The sequence below is a fragment of the Cataglyphis hispanica genome, chromosome 21 (assembly GCF_021464435.1).
Source record: "Cataglyphis hispanica isolate Lineage 1 chromosome 21, ULB_Chis1_1.0, whole genome shotgun sequence".
NCBI classification, from domain to species: Eukaryota; Metazoa; Arthropoda; class Insecta; order Hymenoptera; family Formicidae; genus Cataglyphis; species Cataglyphis hispanica.
This window is the reverse complement of record NC_065974.1, coordinates 4,129,815-4,147,500: the sequence shown is the minus strand read 5'-3', so window position 1 is coordinate 4,147,500 and position 17,686 is coordinate 4,129,815. Positions and strand designations below refer to the sequence as shown.

The following is a 17,686-nucleotide window of genomic DNA, read 5'->3' as shown; positions in this document are numbered from 1 at the left end:
GTCATTTCTTAACACACGTTTCATCTTGTATACCTTCGTCGATTGATATACCGAGATTATCTCTCGGTGAAAATCAAGATTCTCATCGTAAATCTACATTACAGGATTTACAAAGATGAAGTACAATCGGTTGGTGTCCTCCTCGCGTAGGAAGAACAGAAAGAGGCATTTCACAGCGCCTTCTCACATCAGACGACGACTTATGTCTGCCCCATTGTCCAAGGAATTACGACAAAAGTATAATGTGCGCTCAATGCCAATTCGCAAGGATGATGAAGTACAGGTGAGTTTATCGTAATCCTAAAATTTAACCTGTTTTCCTCGTGCTCTTTGTCGTCAATATTAAATCACTCTATTCAAAATAATTACATTATTTGTCATGTAATGTTAATATTAAAGTACATATACATTAAACTTTATATATACATATGGCATAAATATATCTAAATATATATATCCCAAAGGTTGTACGTGGTCACTACAAGGGTCAACAAGTAGGAAAAGTTGTACAAGTTTACAGGAAAAAGTTTGTCATATATATTGAGCGAATTCAGCGTGAGAAGGCAAACAGTGCAAATGTATACGTTGGCATTGACCCTTCCAAGGTATGTATGATTTCAGTATGATTAATATATGTATTTGAATAGATTTATATTTCTTCTATATTCATGATGAACTTAACCAAATCCATTCACATAGGATTAGATATATAGCTTGACTTGTAGACTTTGTGCAGGGTTTTCCTGTATATTTGTCGACAAATCTTGCTTGATCTAATCAATGCAGAATATTGGCTCTGATAATTTGATCATTTTCTTTGAGTTTGTAAATTTGTCTCCTTATGCAGTCAATTTATAATTATGTTATATTTTCAGACCGTTATTGTTAAGCTGAAAATGGATAAAGATCGTAAAAAGATTATCGATAGGCGAAGTAAAGGCAGACTGGCTGCATTAGGAAAAGATAAAGGCAAATACACAGAAGATGTAACAGCTGCTATGGAAACATCGTAAATTTCCCATTTATGTATAACAATAAAATAACAAATACAAAATTTTCGAAGTTCACAGAAAATCCCTTATATTTGACACTAAAATTTCTCTTACATATTTCACATAGGAGCTAAAAGTATATACTTAGATAAAATATAAATTTATTTTGAATAGTAAAGAGAACTCTATATCGCGCTTGCGCGTGTGTATTATACAATAACAAGAATTATAGATTAACTTGTGCTTTTCACATAATGAATATTCTCTATAAATAGTAATACATAATACTTTTTTTTTCTTATTGCTTTGAAATTGCAAGAGCTCGCAAAATATGTAAGAATAAATTGATAATATCTAAATAAATATTAATCGTCGCCAAGATATATTCTTCGGGCGAAAGAGTTTGCATTATCGCTTGGGTGTCAAAAACAATAAACAGACAAAACAATAATGCACCTCCAATGCTTATGCCTAATTCCAGTGCAGTGCTATGAACAAAAATTTGAATGAAACCACCGATCAAGAGGCACCAAAGTCCAATGAATAACCTGTAGAATAAAAAAATATATAAACTCTGAAGAATAAAAAATAATGTGCAAACGCACACAAAAAAAAGTATATACTAACCCGAATCCCATAAATGAGAAGTCTCGTTTGGTTTGGAAAGTATAAGCTGTTAAACCAAGTAAAACCGTCAATGTTATAAAGAGAGCTTCTAAGACTACTGTGGTATCATACATGGACACTACGACTCCCACAGTATATGCCTGCACCAATGTCTACAATTTTCAAAGCAAATTTTAATAAACACCATATATAAATATATATAACAGAGTAAATAGTAATCAGCCCTTCTTTATACTTACAAATGCGCTTAAAAGGATTAAATTAGCAGGATGATCTCTTCTTTTTATCAGCAGGCCAATTAAAATTCCCATTGTCAAGAAAAATGCTAAGCCTATAGTCCATGGGCTAAATAATAAATATATAAATTTATATATACTTATTTATAAATATATATAATATAAAAAGTAAATATTCAAAGAGAGTGTCTTACTTATCTTGTACATATAATTTCACAGTTGAGCTCATGACAAATACCGAAGCCACCACAACTGTCATCAAGAGCTGGATGCTCAACAAACCATAAACTTTCCGTAAGAAGCCTATGCAGATATTTTTTCATCAATGTTATTTCATAATTAGTGTATAATAGATAGATAGATACACAATATTCTCAAATTATAAATAATTACATATAATGTCAATAGAAACATTTCACATTAAACATATGTTAACTTCAAATTCCTACAATGCTGTATATAATTACCCATTCGTATATTAATATCTGCATTGTGCACATTGTTCCTATATGCAAAATCAGTTTGTATTTCATGTTGAGATTGTTCCTTGCCACCCCGTTCAACATCTTCCTCGACGAATATTAATGGTACAGTAGCCATTTTTATATCTCTGAGAGTAAACAATTTAGAATAACATTGACAAATTAGATCATTTTTAGAGAAATAACAATTGGGTTTATATGTCACACATTAAATATTAGTCAAATAGATGAATAAACTTTAAATATATACACATATATGTATAAAAGAGAAAGATTCCTTGAAAGAATCAAATTTTATAATAAATTTCTCTTTTTCAATATGTGACACAACCATGTCAGAAATTTTCTTGAAATGTCAATTGCAAATGACGTTTATAAGACACACCTTGATTTCTTTGGAAGCTCTAAAGAGCAAAATTGAAGTTGCCAAGTTGTATTTATACTCTGCTTTAATAAGTGTCAATTATTTAACATTGTTATATGTAAAATCGATTAAATATGAGAGCAGATACGTAATTTTATAGGAAATGTTACGGCTGAATTCGGGGAGTACGCGCAAGCAGCGCGTTCGAAAACGCTATCTGTCTGTACACGAGTGTTGTTCTATCTTTGTTATTTACTGAAAATTGAACAAAGATAGAACGACGCTCGTAAGCATACGAGTGGTCTTTCTGAACGCAGTCCAGCGCCGTTCTATCTTTTATCTTTTTACTTACTGAAAGTTGAACAAGGACAGAGCATGTTCATAACACTTGTGACGTGTGACTGCAATGCCATCTGAAAAGAGTATATTTGTCAGGAAAAAGAGGGGAAGTTCAAACAAGCACATAGTTTTTCTAAATTACACGAAAATAAGAATTGCAAAGAGTAAGTATAATTATTCTATTCAGAGACTTTTTAAATTCTTATAATTTTCATTTATACTTATAGCAAATATGTAATTTTTGAATTTATAATATGAATATTTATAACAGATCTGTAGTAATAACCTCTTCAGTTTGTAAGATTTATCTTTTAAAGTATTGCTTACTCTAAAATGCATTTCAAAATATCATTATTAATTATCTATTCCTACCTATTTTAATTATTTTCAAGTTTTATTTTATTCACGCTTCAAAAATTAATTTAATAGCATGGGACGAAGTCGCACACCATCGCCTGGAAGACGAAGAGATCGATCCCGAGAACGAGATCGCGACAGGGATCGACGAAGGAGACGATCACGAGAGAGAAGACGAAGGTACACATGAAAAAAAAATTATAATTAACATTCATAAAAAAGCATTACATTTTCCAATTATTTATAGATCTGCAGAACGAGACAGAGTGAAGTCAAGAGACAGAGATAGGGAACGAGAACGTGAAAGAGACAGACATAGAAGATCATATTCTAGATCCAGATCAAGAGAACGTGATAGATCAAAACATAGATCAAAACCAAAACCTTCAACAAATGAACGACCTATTATCACAGGTATTTGATTATTCACTTAGCATGTATACATTTAAAAACAGTACTTTGGTACATGATCTGTTTGAATTAAAGAAATTTATAAAATTATAAATTTGAATTAAGAGAAGTAAATTAATTAAGATATTATATAGTTATATTATATATTGTAGAAGCGGATCTTCAAGGCAAGACCCCGGAAGAACAAGAAATGATGAGAATAATGGGATTTTGCGATTTTGACACTACTAAAGGCAAAAAAGTAGATGGAAACGATGTGGGTGCTGTTCATGTTATTTTGAAAAGAAAATATAGGCAATACATGAACAGAAAGGGTGGATTTAACAGACCTCTAGACTTTGTCGCATAATTCCTAATATAATTTTAAGCGACAAACATTTTAATGAAAGAATAGCATCATAAACTTTTTGAAAAGAAGAGAATATAAATGAGATAAGACTATAATTCTACAATTGATGTGATAATTAATGAGTTTTCATATTTCATGAACTTATATATAACAATAATTTGCAACACTATGTATAATAACAAGATATTTATACTTAATAAACATGCTAATTATTTTATATTATAATGGCTGAAATAAGTGTGTGTAGCTTGAGACCTGTATGAAAAAAAACTTTATTAAATAATATCATAATTTTATATAACTTGATGCCTAAGACTTGCAATTCAAGGCACTTATTGTTTTAGGATTTTTATGATCTTCTAGATCGTTTTGAAGGCGGTGATTTTGTAGAAGCTTCCATAGATACATCCATAGATACATTAATTATTTTAGATTGTTTTGAAGTTTGCAATTCTGTAGACGATTCCATAGACACATTATTCATATCTGCATTAGATGCATTCTGACTACGACGAGAATTTTGCGTATCCAGCTTTTGAAAAAAATACAATATAAAATTCAATACTAAAACTTTAAAAAATATTGAACTCTTTATATTCTTACCATGCTTACGTTCATCTTCTCTAGTGCTTCTGTTAATTGCGTGTTCTTTATACGAAAATCTCGCGTTACACTATGCTTTATATAAGTCTCAAGTGGAACCTATGAACATATATTGCAGTTGCTTTTATTAAGATAAATTCATATCTTTTTTCACTAAGTTACATTAATTTCTTAAATACAATACTTACACCAGTCTTTTTGTCAAGTGATAAAACTTCTTTGTGAAATTGTTCAATTTCATATATCACACAAGGTATAATCTTAGTCTCTTTCAAAATCTTATTTCTTCGCACATGTGAATCAGCTTTTGACTTTGATGCATTTTGAGTTTCCTACATATACAATATATAAATGTATATTTAATTTTTATTATATTTAATGAGATTAAATTATACTTTTTACAGATAAATACCTCAGTATGTGTTATTAAATTATAAAATGCAGATTTTAATGGTTTCCCGGCTGATTGAATTACTTGAATAAATCTGAAATTGCAAAATTAAAATTAGATATATAAAATTCACTCTATTTCACTAATAATATGCATGAAGTCTAATATGTTAGAGTCTTACTTGACTGATTGAAACGCTGCGTTTTGCTTACTAGACTTTCCATAGAAATATTTTGTAAGACTGCTAAGTATGTTATACAAAATCTGCAAGTTTTTGAACATAAAATCTGTGGATGGTCCTGGTTTAATAGCGACATTGGCTAATGTATAAAGTATTTGTATAATATGTGACAATTGTCTACACAAACTGCGTTCTTGTGTTCTCAGCTTTTCTTGATCTATATATTTGAGAGGAAAGAGAGAGATTTTTATTATATTACTATATGTCAAAAAATACATATGAAATCAAGTAATGCCAATGCAAAATTACATACATTCTTCGAGATCCTCGCCAGGCGGATAAGCTATATTTTGCTCGGCCTTAAGCCGCATCAGTAACCAAGATACATTATCTAACTTCTCTCTTATGGAGCTGTTTACTAAATTGTAAAGCTGTACCGCTGTATTTTCATGGATAATTTTCAATTTATTATTTTCTGATGGTTCAGCCTACATATAAATAATACCCAATAAGAAATCTTTATATTCTTCTTATATATAGTAACAATAACATACATATTGCAGTAGAATATTATATATACTAATCATATATACCTGATCGATTTTACCCACTTTCTCACACAATGCAAAAGAGATATCAATTAATAATTCGCCATATTCTTTATTACGTTCTTCTATATATAATAGAATTTGGAAAATCGTTAAAGAAGCTTGAGGATCCATATCTTCTAATTGTGTAAATTTCATCATCGAGACAAATACCTTATAAAATAAATGATAATATTTTATATCCTATTCAATTCTAATTTTATTACTGATTGCAAAAAATACTAACTTCATCAGCATTTGTTTCATGAAAGTTAATCTCTTGTGTCAATTGATTTATAATGTCTAACAATATACCAAGTATTTTTTTAGAATTCTCCTCATGTTCTTCCTTTTCACTAAAGAATGTCCAAAAACTTGTTCTTAAAGCAGCAATCATGTTCTCCAATTGTGCATTAAGATTTTCCGATTGAGTTGATCTAATAGCTGTAAAAAGAAAATATTATATATAATACATATAATATACATACACGAGAGATAAAAATGCCCTTCTTTATAGATACTTTAAATGCTTACGAATAATAACATTGAGAAATTGCGGTAATTCAGAACTGAAGTATGTGCAAGTTAAGCAACATAATTCTTTGAAACATTCCAGTGCTAATATAGTGCCTTGTTCGTCTTCATCAAGCATTTTTTTTAAATCCAATACAATGTAATCATACAATAATCTATATGTTAAAAAAAAGATTTTAGAATTTACAAAAACATGAATATTACATATATTTACAAATGTTTCTTACTTTCCAATGTCAAAATAGGTCTTCATGTACTGTTCTTTGTGTTTCCGTAAATTATATTCCGTTAAGAGTTTAACATTTTGTAAGATTTGCAGCAGTGTTCGCAAAATGTAATAGTAGAAGTCAACATTCTCTATCAATACAGCTACTTGATCCGCAGTTGCCCAAGGAATGGATTTCCTATCATGATAAAATTATAATCGGATTTGTTGATTTGTATGTAATCAAAAGATACTTACAAATAGAAGAGCGATAGGCTTTTGTATACTGAAGACAGATCTAAAATGCTAGATAATAGCTTTATGTTTTTCAATCGTCCAATTTTCTTTGTGGTCGTATTATTTGTGTCATTTTGTGACTTTTTATTTTTGCCTTCTCCTTTTTTAGCTTTTGATACACGCTACAAAGATAAAAATAAATTTTATATTCAACTCTAAATATATATTATGCTTTTATTATCTTTCATTTTATTATGTGTGTGTATTGTATACTTTTATTACTTTAGTACATTCTACTACTCGCATGTATCCTTTAAATAAACTTTTAACACTCTGTGCAGTATCTGTACAGTTTACGGACCATGCACCGATCCTAAATGATATGAGAGCTTCATAAATTTTAATTGTTGATAAAATATTGTGCAATTTTTCTTGATTCTTGGTGCCAGAATTACTTAAATCAAGCTTATCATCCTAATGAAAGAGAGAAAGAATAGTAAGAGATTAAATAATTAAAAATAATATTTCAAATTTTATTAAATCTATATAATCTTCTCTGTTAAACTTACCAAGTTTAAATCTTCTGTGTTAAGTTGCGACATCCGCCTACATAGGGATTCCAAAATCACAGCCAGCTCATCTACAAGGTTTGATTTTATTAGAGCCGACTTGATGTAAATCTTTTGTAGTATAAATATTAATTCCGCGAGAGGTTCTTGCAATGTAACTTCCTCTCCTTGTACAGCTGTACACAATTCTAATTTAACCGGAACCAAAACATTCTCGTCCGTTTCAAAGAACATTTTAAAATGCGGCAGTAATATTTCCAATACATATTCCGCTATCTCGGTATTTGTCAATACGGCTTCATATAAACCTAGATAATCAAATAAAATTGATAATTAGATATTTAATATGAAACAAAAAATGAGTAATCTTTCATTTCGTACCGTTGTATAAATGTAATCGAACTTCACATTCATGAGTAAAACATCTTTTTAAAATGCCCAATATGTCATAATACAAACTTCTATTGTAAGAAGATTTTGTTACTTGAGTGCCTCTCTCTAATGTTACCTGCAAAAAAGAGAACCTTATATAGTGATTTTAAACATTATAAGTTTTGCAATAATAATTTATAAATGTAAATTAATAAAACCTGAGTGAGAATAGATGTAGAACTTGTGCCTGTCGAGGATGAATTGTTAATGTACTGACTCGAGCTCATCGCGAGGCCGCTTAAAGAGTGCATCTTCAAATTCTTCAACATTTCTAAAATTCCGCTGACTGCCATTTGTCGATTTGCTGTACCCTTTCTGTAGAGAATCTTCCTCAATGTTATTATTAGATGATCTCTTATGGTGACTGAAACTTTTATCAATGAAAAGATTGCAGAAACGATAAAAATGGCAACCTCCCCGGGTATAAATGAGATTTGATCAAAAAAAGTTATCAGAGAATCTTGATGGTCCAACATAAGAACTGTTAACTTCTGGCACATATATGCTAAACAATCTATAAATAAATAACCAACATTAATGACTGTTAATTCTTGCCAACTGTGATTAATATATTACATTTTAAAATGTCAGAATATTTGAAAATTATACCAGTATATTGAGAAATACATGATCCATTCGCGATTATCTTATCGAGCAACATTTGGAATACAGTCGCTACTGTTTCATGATGTTTTCTCATAATCTTTTGAAGTATCTTTATACCAACTTGCCATAAAGGATGTACACCAGTTTTTGACTTATTCTCCACACTCATAAGAACAAATGCAAGGTCCACAAGCCCTTTCAGCACTAAATGGCGATCCCTGTCACTACATATTAAAAAAAAATTCAATACTAAATTATTTCTAACATATTTATGCTGCATATTTACCTTGTGTTGATGACATTTGTCATTATAGTCATAATACTACAAGAATCGGGAATTAGCTTTCTCAACCATGCACTATCCTTCCGTCTATCATCAGTTTCCTTTCGTTTGTTAATGATTGTTCGCAGCATTTCAAAAATCTATAATATATGTATATATTAAACTGATAACGTTAAAATATAAACATAGGAAAACGTAGGAAAATTAATATTGATTTATTATTAATATTGATTTATCACCTGATTTTCATCAATAGGAGCAACTGTGAGTAATACAGAAAGCATAAAAGGTTTTAACACAGCTTCAGGAACATGTGTCACACTTTTGAAATACTTAATATAGTCTCTTATAAGCTGGTGATTCAATTGTACCGCTTGATATATGTGATATAATACTGTACTTTCAATATCTTGGACTTCTTTGGGATTTACTATATCTGTGAGAAATTAAAAATTAAAATTAATAAGATTAAACTAAAAACAGAGATGTGCATTAAATTAATTTTTATTATGATAATTAAAGTTTAATTTTTTTCAAGCTTTATATATATATTTCAAGTTACTATATATATATATATATAGAACTTTCTTACTTATAGTCTCAAAAGAATCTATGCTGTCAGAATTAGCTTGCGAAAAACGTATTGTGAAATATCTTCGTAAGGCTTCCAAAAGCAGTTTACTATCCTGATTAGTACATAATCTTAATGATTGATGCACGAAAGGAGGTACCTCGTCCAGAGGTATATTCTGCATTCTTGTGCAGAGTACTCTAATTACTGTAGTATGATCCTCCTTTTGTAAGCATATATCTCTTAAGTACAGAAAAGTCATCAATTTAATTACTATATGTATATTTATATTTATTTCACTAAAAAAAAAATATATATGTAACAAATATATTACCTGAACATTTTTGTCAATGAAGGCATTATCTCTGTATTCCATGTACTGTTGCATATATTATTAATGATAATAGACTTATATTTAGAACCAGATACTTCACCATTCATATAATTGATATATTTCTCTTCTTCCAATACTTCCAACAGAACAGGCAATAGATCTTTCCAGCTAAAAATCAATTTCTCATATAATTTTTTAAATAATTTCTCATATAAATCTAATTAAGGACACTTAAGTAAATTTTTTATATACCTTCTAAAATCGTCATCATTATTGCGAATACTAGCGAGACAGAAATCTACTAATTTAATTAAATGCAATTTTGGATAATTAGGGAAGTCTTCTACTATTCGAGTTACAATATCGTTTGCATAACTAATTGAAACTTTGGCTTTGCCTAAAGCTTTCAAGGCAGACTCTACCAATTTAAGTCTCTTTGAATATAATTTTTCCGACTCTAAGCACACTTGCAAGATCTCGTCCAATATCTTGGAAATGGCTGGATCGCAAATTTCGCTCGATATTAATTTCGTAAGCTAAAACAAATCAATAAAAGATCAACATTACTTCGTATAAGACCTAAGCAAATGATAAAGCTTGAGTTTCTGAAGCTTTACCTCCTCGGTAGATGTTTCCTGCATGAATTCGCGTAGTTGCTTTCGGTTTTGATTGATCAAGCTGTTAAGTTTTGCGCTCATCTTGCTCGTACGACATAAAGTGACAGTTCAATATCATATCTAACAAAAATCAACAGATAACCATGTGTTTTTCTTCCGATGTTCAACAATATTTCCCGCTCTTACAAACACGCAAACTTGCCAACCTATCAAAGAAAAAATCTTTTTCGATTGATCCAAGCGAGTTTATCGGATATTTGACAGATAGAAAATTTCTAGAATTGTCGGAATACGAAAAGTTGCCTAGCCTCCGACAGCTAATCGGAGAGTCCAAAATTCAAATGGAGAATATATATTGCACTAATGGCCGAATGTACAAAGTCCGATATCCAATAGGAATTTGTTTTCTAAAGATGAAAATGTCATCAGTTATAAGAAGCGTTTTTTATTGGATATCGATAGTACATAATTGATATTATTAGTATTATTATTAAACATAATTTATATAAGAAAAAATAAAAACATAGTAAATTATTTACCTTTCGACTCATTGCAATATATATCTATAGGTGCATTCCGACATTCACTGCCAATACTAAAAATCTACAGTATATGTGACGTAAACTAGAGATTTTCAACGCTGGCAGTGAATATCAAAACGCAACCTATGTATGTAGTTTAATGGCATGAACGTCTCACTTAAAAAATGGCGGATGACGATGTGAACGGAGATTCTGACGATGTACAGCAGGAAAAGTCTCAGAAGAAAGCAGCCAAGTATGATAGCGGCGCGGCGGATTTGGAGAAGGTGACGGATTATGCTGAGGAAAAGGAGATATCGTCCTCCGATGGATTTTCTTGTGTAAGCATGCGTCTTTGTTTACACGTGCATGACGATCTTCGATCGAACGTTCATGTTTTTTTCATAAATTAAAAATGAGAATGAATACAACGAAACAATTTCTCAAAGTCATTACACTTTTATGCACTCGAGCTATATCCCTTAAAAATAAAAAAATAAATTCTTGATCAGAAATATTGTCTCAGATAATTTAAAGCGTAACTTACTCTTTTGATTCATATATTTCGTTTGTATCATTTAGTTTTATTTTTACATGTACCAATTTAATTTTGATTTTCTCATTAAAAATATTTAATAGGCTCTCAGTATAATTGGTGATCGTCGAAATAAGGAAGCCGCAGAAAAGAAGGCCAAAGAGAAGGAACTGCTCAAAGTATCTATAAAAAAAGAAGATGTCGATTTAATTGTAAGTATAAAACATATTCTCTGATTATTGGAAATTTGAATTAACAAACTACAAAAAAACTTATCTTTATTTCAGATGAAAGAGATGGAGATCAGTCGAGTTTTAGCCGAACAGACACTCAGGGAACACAGAGGAGATGTTGTAGACGCACTAGTAACATTAACTAATTAACATTGTATAAAATATAGAATATTCCAACATACAAAACACTAAATTCCATTGTAAATTATACAATCAGAAGATTTTTATTAGAAATCTGATTAATATTTATTGATATATATATATTATATTATATATAATATCTATATATTTTCGTCATTCTCATTTACCTTTGAAGAATTTCGCCTTTATGAAGAAATATCTCTATTACATTTATAAAGAAATAATTAAATAAATAGATACATTTGTATATTCATTTATACATTTATAGAGAATATTTATTAAAGATAATATTTACCAGAATTTAACGTGACAATGATTAATGCAACAAGTGATTTTATGATTATCAATATAAGAAAATATCTGTTCCTCTTTGAAAACCCTGATTACGTATGTTATCAGACATCCATATTGATAAGATTAATAGTATGAGCATAAATATACTTTAAACAGTACAGAACAGTCAGAAGTACATTTGTAGTGGAAGTGACATTTGTTTTATCTTAATACGTTTGCACTTGTGAAAGTGCTTTCTTGTTCATAGTGTCATTGTTTTACATAATCAATTATATCAAATTGTAATTGATTTTAAATTAAGTGTAAATGATATTTGGATAATCTAAATAGCTGCTCGCCCATCTATATATAAATATGATGTCATGAAGATGTTATTATTGGGATCTTTATATTTTTATATTGCATATATATATCCAGCAAAAAGTTCAGGTATGTAACAATTCTTGTATTTTTATTATAGGATGAATATATTTTTTTTAATTTTTCTGTCACTAATATATATATATATATATAATATCAACATTGTGAATGAATTATTATACAGATGATATGACATCAAATATTACTGATTTTTTAAAAGAATATTTTTACAGTATAAAAAATTTATATTTTCACAGATTTAGGTACTTCCTGGGAGAGAAGGGATGAATACATCAATTTAGAAAATTGCAGTACATATAACATCAAATTGGAATCGTGTTTTTACTGGAAGAATTATCTTGGTGAGTTTACAAAACTTTTGCATGTACTTTTTCAATTTTTATTTAAACCTATATTATTTTACTTTCTTTATGCTTTTTGCAGACAAATGTATAATCTGTTGTTCTAACATTTCATGCTGTTTCTGTGAGGATTGTACTTTGTGTTGGTAAGTGTTTTGCACATTCATATGCTACAATATCTCTAATCTCTTGTGAGTATTAGGATCAATTTTTCTAGGAAGAGAAAATTTTTATTTCAGGGAAAAACAACAGCGATTGATAACAATTATGCAAATCATTATTTCCATATTATTCGGACTTGGTCTCATCGGCTTAATCATAATTTACTGCAAAATATGCAATAGGTATGAGCAGTACGTCCGATAAATTCACTTCTCTGAATTTTTCGTGCTTTTGCTATCATTATTCATAAAACGTAATTGTAATGAATTCAATAGCATAATCATATCAGTTGTAAATATAGCTTTATCATCAAAATTCAGTATCTTTTTTTTTTTACTTTCACATATTGATCTTAATTGATAGTATTTTATCGATGGCATCAGAACAAAAAAGCATTATAATTGCATTGTTGAATCTTTTTAATGTTCATTATATTTTCCAATATTATTTTATCAGTGAAATTTTTCTCGTGTGTGTTTTATATTTTTATAGTTTCTGGGCAATTATCAGTTTTGATTTTTTTCATTGAGCGTCAAAGATAAAATCATTTTTGCTAAAAAGTTTATTTTGCAAGATAAAATAATTTAATATTTCCCCGATTTCCGATTTAGGACAAGGCAACGAATCACACGCACACGATGCATCGTGTTACAAGAGGAGCGTGATACACAATGCAGTACTATCGAAGCTCTACGGGAGAGACCACCTCCGTATAATGAAATGGCTTACAATGCTCCTCCTCTTTACACGTCTCCCTATAATAGGGTATGTAAATTTTAATCCGTTTTTAATCCATTAATTGTGATAAAAATATGTGTGTATGTGTGCACGTTTTTGTGACTCACCGCGATATGACGAAAGATAAAAGTTAAAATGTTTCTTGATGATAAAATGATGTATTTTTTTCAGGCATCCATGCAGGAAGCTCCACCGTCGTATCCAGGAACGCCGAAACTGCAAGAGAGATCTCAAGACACTAACGATCAATTTTCTACAAGACATTCCACGTTCGTTGCTGCTTCCATCGCTCAACACATGTAATGTGATATTTCTGTAGATATGCATATAGATAATAATTCCCTACATATTTCTGTATAGATACGTTATTTTAATAAAAAAATTGCTTGTAGATTCATCTCAAAAGAAATTTTCTACTCTTACCGTTTCAATGCAATCAAAAGGATATCAATCGCGTGCGGAGAACTACAGATTGTTAAATTACATTGTTATTTTTTAAGTCTATAATTTTTTAAAATTCAAGTTATTTTTGTTATTTTTTTGTATAATCACGATAAAAAATTACGCAGTTTTTTTCTCAAATCGGATAAAGGCACAATATCGCAACAGCAATGGAGGGTGATGAAAATTACGCTCCACAATTTATATAATGAAAATGTCATTTATTTGATGTGGTGCAATGACTTAAAGTAAAATGGAAAATGAATGTCTGTATGAGCTGGGTTTAATGAACGGCGCGCGCGTAACAATTTCTCGGAAATCAACCACTACCGCCGCCACCATTCATCATTTTACAAAACAGCGTTTCGGATTTTTAAATGCAATATACAACGGAAGTATATATTCGTGTATATATATATATATATATATATATATATATATATATATACATGTGTGTGTGTGTGTGTGTGTGTGTGTGTACGTGTGTGTATCAGAGAGCGGGCGTGCGGTAGCGGCTAATAGTAGCGGATGGTGTGATCGATCGGTCGCCAACACGCGCCGGCTTTCATCATGATGAGGTAACACTTGTCTCTTACTTGTACTTAATAGTTTATCAAATTATATATCCAGTCATACATTCATATTATTCTTGTTGCGGTTCTTACACGCGAAATTGCGCCTACATCTGTGTTTTTTTTTTCTTTGATCTGTATTTTACGGATTTTGCTATTTTATTATCGAAATTTGCTTTTGCTCTCAATTTTTCTTTCGTTTATCTTTTTCTTTCTTCTCTAGGAAAAGATATTCACAATGTGATACGTGAATTCCACGAAAGAAATCGCCGCACAGTCCCAAAGATAGATAGATACAAGAATTAGAGAATAGAATCGTTTAAAATATGAATGATAACGGCCAAAATCTGTTCCTTAAATTGCTACTTGTTTTCATCCTTTCCTTATTTCTCTTGTCATTAAAGCCCTATTAAGACCTAAGATTCAAATTAAGAGATTGGCGTAGAAAAACAGTAAAAAACGTTCTCCTAACTATACTTCCATTATCAATTCAATTTCTTTGATAATCCCATTCTTTGATGCTACAATGAATGTATATATTTCCTAATCTGTATCAATTTTTTTATATTATACTTAATTAAAATATTGCTAGCGTGTTCAAGGAACAAGTGTTTAGCGCAATTTGTAAAATCAAAATAAATTATATGCACATTAATTATTGTACGGTTCGTAAAAGGTCTTTCTCGTATATAGAAATTTGCGTTCAGTTCTTATATAAAATACACAGCAGATATGTACAGTGTGTGAAAATCTTAAAATCAAAAGTGACGCGCTAAGTTTGGGACTGTCCGGATAATGACTGCCGCTTATTGTATTATATTTTGTATAACAAGTAAATATTCACTGGCTGCCAGGATCGTCAGGGGAAATCTGTCTCTAGAAAGGATTGATTACACACAATTGCAGTAATTACAGTGGTCTTATCACAGAACATGTATGGCATTAATCGTCATCATTAATGTGTAAATGGTAATAAGCATTTCACATATTTAAAACTCGGTTTCTCTCGGTAAAGCTAAAAAGATCGGAGGATCAGGAAGCCAGTACTAAACAATTGATTATTATTTTTGCCTCTTGTGTGGTTGCCCATAATTCAGTTCATTGACCATACATAATTTTACAGCCCAATCAAATTAATGACACAAAAAAGAAAATTAAGAAAGACGAAAATTATCAACATCGCGTTATATAAATTGATCAACGTTTATTTTTCATAATTCTTTTAACCTGATTCATTTTTTATTTTTCTCTCATCCATTTACAATTGTCAACTTCAAATTGCGGATCGCGTAATGTTTCTAAAATAACGCAAAGGCAATTAGCGTGCGCACGGAAATGTACAATAGACATTCCCGCAATATTTAACATAGATTCGATAAATTATGGACAACCCTAAATTTAATAACATAATCATTAATAATAATAATAATAATAATAATAATAATAATAATAATAATAATAATAATTCGATTCTATCATTTCGCTTACAGTATACAATACTTCAGAAAACAAGACAAACTGTGCCTACAGACAGGGGACACGGGAGGGAGAAGAGGATAGGAAATTGGAGGATTTATCGTCGCAAAAAGGGAAGAGAGGAAAAGGAGAGAAGGGAAAGATATTTTTATACTTTTAGACAAAAAATATACAAAATACACACGGCACGGATTGTGTAGCGTTAATAGTAATAGTAATAATAATAATAATAATAATAACCGTACATATATATGTTTCAGAGAAAGAGATCATAAAAAAAGAACACTAACTAGAATGATTTCTCCGTCTTGGAAGAGTTTGAGATGCGCTAGAACTAAAAGAAATCACTATCGGTAGAAACAAACAAAGTATCTAATTCTCTCCGTGCTGCTCGACGCATCGAGCGAACGGCATCACGGGGGCATTCCCCCATTTGACCCATTCTTTTTTTCTTTCTCTCGACAAAGGAACAAAATATTTAAATCGTCTGGCCGACGTCTATCACAACTCCCTTCGTGCATCGCGCTTTGTTGTCGTTGCGGCAATTTATGGCGACGAGCCACGTGGAGAGAAACTCCTCGCCTCCTTGGTCCTCTCTGGCTATATACTTTTTAACATCTCGCGCGCGGCCGTATGCTTCCGATTTGTTCGTTTATTGGTAACGGGAACGAAACAAATCCATGATGATGATGATGATACGTTCCTGGCAACACATTTTATTGTGTCACTGAGAACTGATCAATTGGCATCGGCATTGGCATTGAAGAAAAATGAACGCTCGTTCACAGTGCTACGATGAAATCGATTCGCGCACAGACCGGTCGAGAAGTCTGCTGGTGGGATGTGAATGAGGGTATGTAGATTTCCAGAGATGTCTTTCTCCTCTTAGACGCACGGCACTGATGTGATCGTATCATGCCGAGTTCTCTTCACTATCGACACTCACTTGAACACAAGAGTCTGGGCACACGTGTATGGGAATGCGCTTTTTCAAACTCGTCCTCGAACGACCGGGACGGACCAGACGGTTCTTCTCTTCCTCCCGTCGATCTCTGGACATTCTCAACCAAAGCTCGTAGACAGTCAATTGGTTCTCGCGTCAGTTTTCGTAATTAATTTTTTTCTTTTTTTTTCTTTTTAGACCAGAGGGTGGCGCACTAGGAAACATTTATTTAGCACTACTATTATACTTCGTTATATCACTGTACACAAAGGTTCAAGAAGGATGTAAAAGTGGTGGAGGCGATGTGGAGGTCATGCCCTGGGTCAGCGGTGACTGCTTTCAGCTCTGTTTCACCCGTTTCCTGGGCGGTCCGACCGGTGGGATTTGCTGAGTTGCCAGCGCCCGGAAAGCTTCCGCTATTAAATGCGGGTGGGAGTTTACCATGGACTTGAAACCTTGAGTATCCATCACGTCTGTCGCATGTCTGCAAGAAGCGTTCGCGAATGGATTAAAAATGGCCGAGATCCGTCGCGCGCGCGCGCATTCTTAATACAGTTATAATTTTGATCCTTAAGGAGCAAAATTATAGCTTTTATGCGAT

At 31.2% G+C, this 17,686-nt stretch overlaps 7 protein-coding genes across 13 annotated transcripts in view; 4 read left to right on the top strand and 3 right to left on the bottom strand.

Annotated features, from left to right (window-relative positions):
* LOC126857293 (60S ribosomal protein L26) overlaps window positions 1–1,054 on the top strand; it is a 1,381-nt gene extending 327 nt beyond the window's left edge. The window contains exons 2-4 of the mRNA XM_050606567.1: window positions 105–283; window positions 465–605; window positions 876–1,054. Coding sequence (XP_050462524.1) covers window positions 116–283; window positions 465–605; window positions 876–1,013 — 447 coding nt within the window. The 5' untranslated portion in view covers window positions 105–115 and the 3' untranslated portion in view covers window positions 1,014–1,054. The remainder of the gene's footprint in view (window positions 1–104; window positions 284–464; window positions 606–875) is intronic.
* On the bottom strand, window positions 1,055–2,906 carry LOC126857288 (protein lifeguard 4-like). The gene is made up of 6 exons (XM_050606559.1): window positions 2,723–2,906; window positions 2,323–2,465; window positions 2,050–2,158; window positions 1,859–1,964; window positions 1,620–1,771; window positions 1,055–1,540 (listed from the first exon to the last, which is right to left on the bottom strand). The coding sequence occupies exons 2-6, from the start codon at window positions 2,453–2,455 to the stop codon at window positions 1,291–1,293; spliced, it is 750 nt and encodes a 249-aa protein (XP_050462516.1). The 5' UTR covers window positions 2,456–2,465; window positions 2,723–2,906; the 3' UTR covers window positions 1,055–1,290.
* Window positions 2,907–3,172: 266 nt separating this feature from the next.
* Window positions 3,173–4,374, top strand: LOC126857292 (U4/U6.U5 small nuclear ribonucleoprotein 27 kDa protein). Its single transcript, XM_050606566.1, has 4 exons — window positions 3,173–3,204; window positions 3,470–3,577; window positions 3,645–3,811; window positions 3,961–4,374. The coding sequence occupies exons 2-4, from the start codon at window positions 3,471–3,473 to the stop codon at window positions 4,155–4,157; spliced, it is 471 nt and encodes a 156-aa protein (XP_050462523.1). The 5' UTR covers window positions 3,173–3,204; window position 3,470; the 3' UTR covers window positions 4,158–4,374.
* Window positions 4,375–4,498: 124 nt separating this feature from the next.
* LOC126857281 (Fanconi anemia group I protein) lies at window positions 4,499–10,966 on the bottom strand. Of its 2 annotated transcripts, none has more exons than XM_050606534.1 (23): window positions 10,847–10,966; window positions 10,308–10,513; window positions 9,943–10,226; window positions 9,691–9,858; window positions 9,378–9,598; window positions 9,025–9,221; window positions 8,789–8,925; window positions 8,506–8,726; window positions 8,055–8,410; window positions 7,846–7,972; window positions 7,465–7,772; window positions 7,169–7,369; window positions 6,917–7,077; window positions 6,681–6,857; window positions 6,454–6,608; window positions 6,167–6,363; window positions 5,926–6,093; window positions 5,646–5,820; window positions 5,333–5,549; window positions 5,173–5,245; window positions 4,949–5,092; window positions 4,761–4,859; window positions 4,499–4,689 (listed from the first exon to the last, which is right to left on the bottom strand). In XM_050606534.1, exons 2-23 carry the CDS (start codon window positions 10,386–10,388, stop codon window positions 4,507–4,509), a joined length of 4,050 nt encoding a protein of 1,349 aa, XP_050462491.1. In that variant the 5' UTR covers window positions 10,389–10,513; window positions 10,847–10,966; the 3' UTR covers window positions 4,499–4,506. The 2 variants fall into 2 exon arrangements, with proteins under 2 accessions (XP_050462491.1, XP_050462492.1); XM_050606535.1 differs by having other exon boundaries at window positions 7,178–7,369.
* A 12-nt stretch (window positions 10,967–10,978) lies between these two features.
* On the top strand, window positions 10,979–11,884 carry LOC126857296 (huntingtin-interacting protein K). Its single transcript, XM_050606570.1, has 3 exons — window positions 10,979–11,169; window positions 11,468–11,575; window positions 11,651–11,884. Exons 1-3 carry the CDS (start codon window positions 11,014–11,016, stop codon window positions 11,744–11,746), a joined length of 360 nt encoding a protein of 119 aa, XP_050462527.1. The 5' UTR covers window positions 10,979–11,013; the 3' UTR covers window positions 11,747–11,884.
* A 136-nt stretch (window positions 11,885–12,020) lies between these two features.
* On the top strand, window positions 12,021–14,044 carry LOC126857290 (uncharacterized). The gene is made up of 6 exons (XM_050606563.1): window positions 12,021–12,460; window positions 12,649–12,753; window positions 12,836–12,899; window positions 12,993–13,097; window positions 13,527–13,680; window positions 13,825–14,044. Exons 1-6 carry the CDS (start codon window positions 12,394–12,396, stop codon window positions 13,954–13,956), a joined length of 627 nt encoding a protein of 208 aa, XP_050462520.1. The 5' UTR covers window positions 12,021–12,393; the 3' UTR covers window positions 13,957–14,044.
* Window positions 14,045–14,294: 250 nt separating this feature from the next.
* Window positions 14,295–17,686, bottom strand: part of LOC126857285 (protein roadkill) — a 71,348-nt gene continuing 67,956 nt past the window's right edge. For all 6 annotated transcript variants that reach the window (XM_050606554.1, XM_050606555.1, XM_050606549.1 and 3 more), the window contains one exon: window positions 14,295–17,569. In XM_050606554.1, the coding sequence (XP_050462511.1) occupies window positions 17,425–17,569 (145 nt within the window). In that variant the 3' untranslated portion in view covers window positions 14,295–17,424. The remainder of the gene's footprint in view (window positions 17,570–17,686) is intronic.

Bases quoted from the DNA above. Each gene is read 5' to 3' on its own strand.
- LOC126857288 (XM_050606559.1), bottom strand. From the start codon at position 2,455: ATGGCTACTGTACCATTAATATTCGTCGAGGAAGATGTTGAACGGGGT. The intron at 2,159-2,322 runs GTAATTATATAC...ATATCTGCATAG, and splicing joins AGATATTAATATACGAATGG to GCTTCTTACGGAAAGTTTAT. The intron at 1,965-2,049 runs GTAAGACACTCT...TTTATTATTTAG, and splicing joins AAATTATATGTACAAGATAA to CCCATGGACTATAGGCTTAG.
- LOC126857290 (XM_050606563.1), top strand. From the start codon at position 12,394: ATGAAGATGTTATTATTGGGATCTTTATATTTTTATATTGCATATATA. The intron at 12,754-12,835 runs GTGAGTTTACAA...TGCTTTTTGCAG, and splicing joins TTACTGGAAGAATTATCTTG to ACAAATGTATAATCTGTTGT. The intron at 12,900-12,992 runs GTAAGTGTTTTG...TTTTTATTTCAG, and splicing joins GAGGATTGTACTTTGTGTTG to GGAAAAACAACAGCGATTGA.
- LOC126857296 (XM_050606570.1), top strand. From the start codon at position 11,014: ATGGCGGATGACGATGTGAACGGAGATTCTGACGATGTACAGCAGGAA. The intron at 11,170-11,467 runs GTAAGCATGCGT...AATATTTAATAG, and splicing joins CCTCCGATGGATTTTCTTGT to GCTCTCAGTATAATTGGTGA. The intron at 11,576-11,650 runs GTAAGTATAAAA...TCTTTATTTCAG, and splicing joins AAGAAGATGTCGATTTAATT to ATGAAAGAGATGGAGATCAG.
- LOC126857281 (XM_050606534.1), bottom strand. From the start codon at position 10,388: ATGAGCGCAAAACTTAACAGCTTGATCAATCAAAACCGAAAGCAACTA. The intron at 9,222-9,377 runs GTAAGAAAGTTC...AATTTCTCACAG, and splicing joins AGATTCTTTTGAGACTATAA to ATATAGTAAATCCCAAAGAA. The intron at 7,973-8,054 runs GTTTTATTAATT...TCTTTTTTGCAG, and splicing joins CTACATCTATTCTCACTCAG to GTAACATTAGAGAGAGGCAC.
- LOC126857292 (XM_050606566.1), top strand. From the start codon at position 3,471: ATGGGACGAAGTCGCACACCATCGCCTGGAAGACGAAGAGATCGATCC. The intron at 3,578-3,644 runs GTACACATGAAA...AATTATTTATAG, and splicing joins TCACGAGAGAGAAGACGAAG to ATCTGCAGAACGAGACAGAG. The intron at 3,812-3,960 runs GTATTTGATTAT...TATATATTGTAG, and splicing joins TGAACGACCTATTATCACAG to AAGCGGATCTTCAAGGCAAG.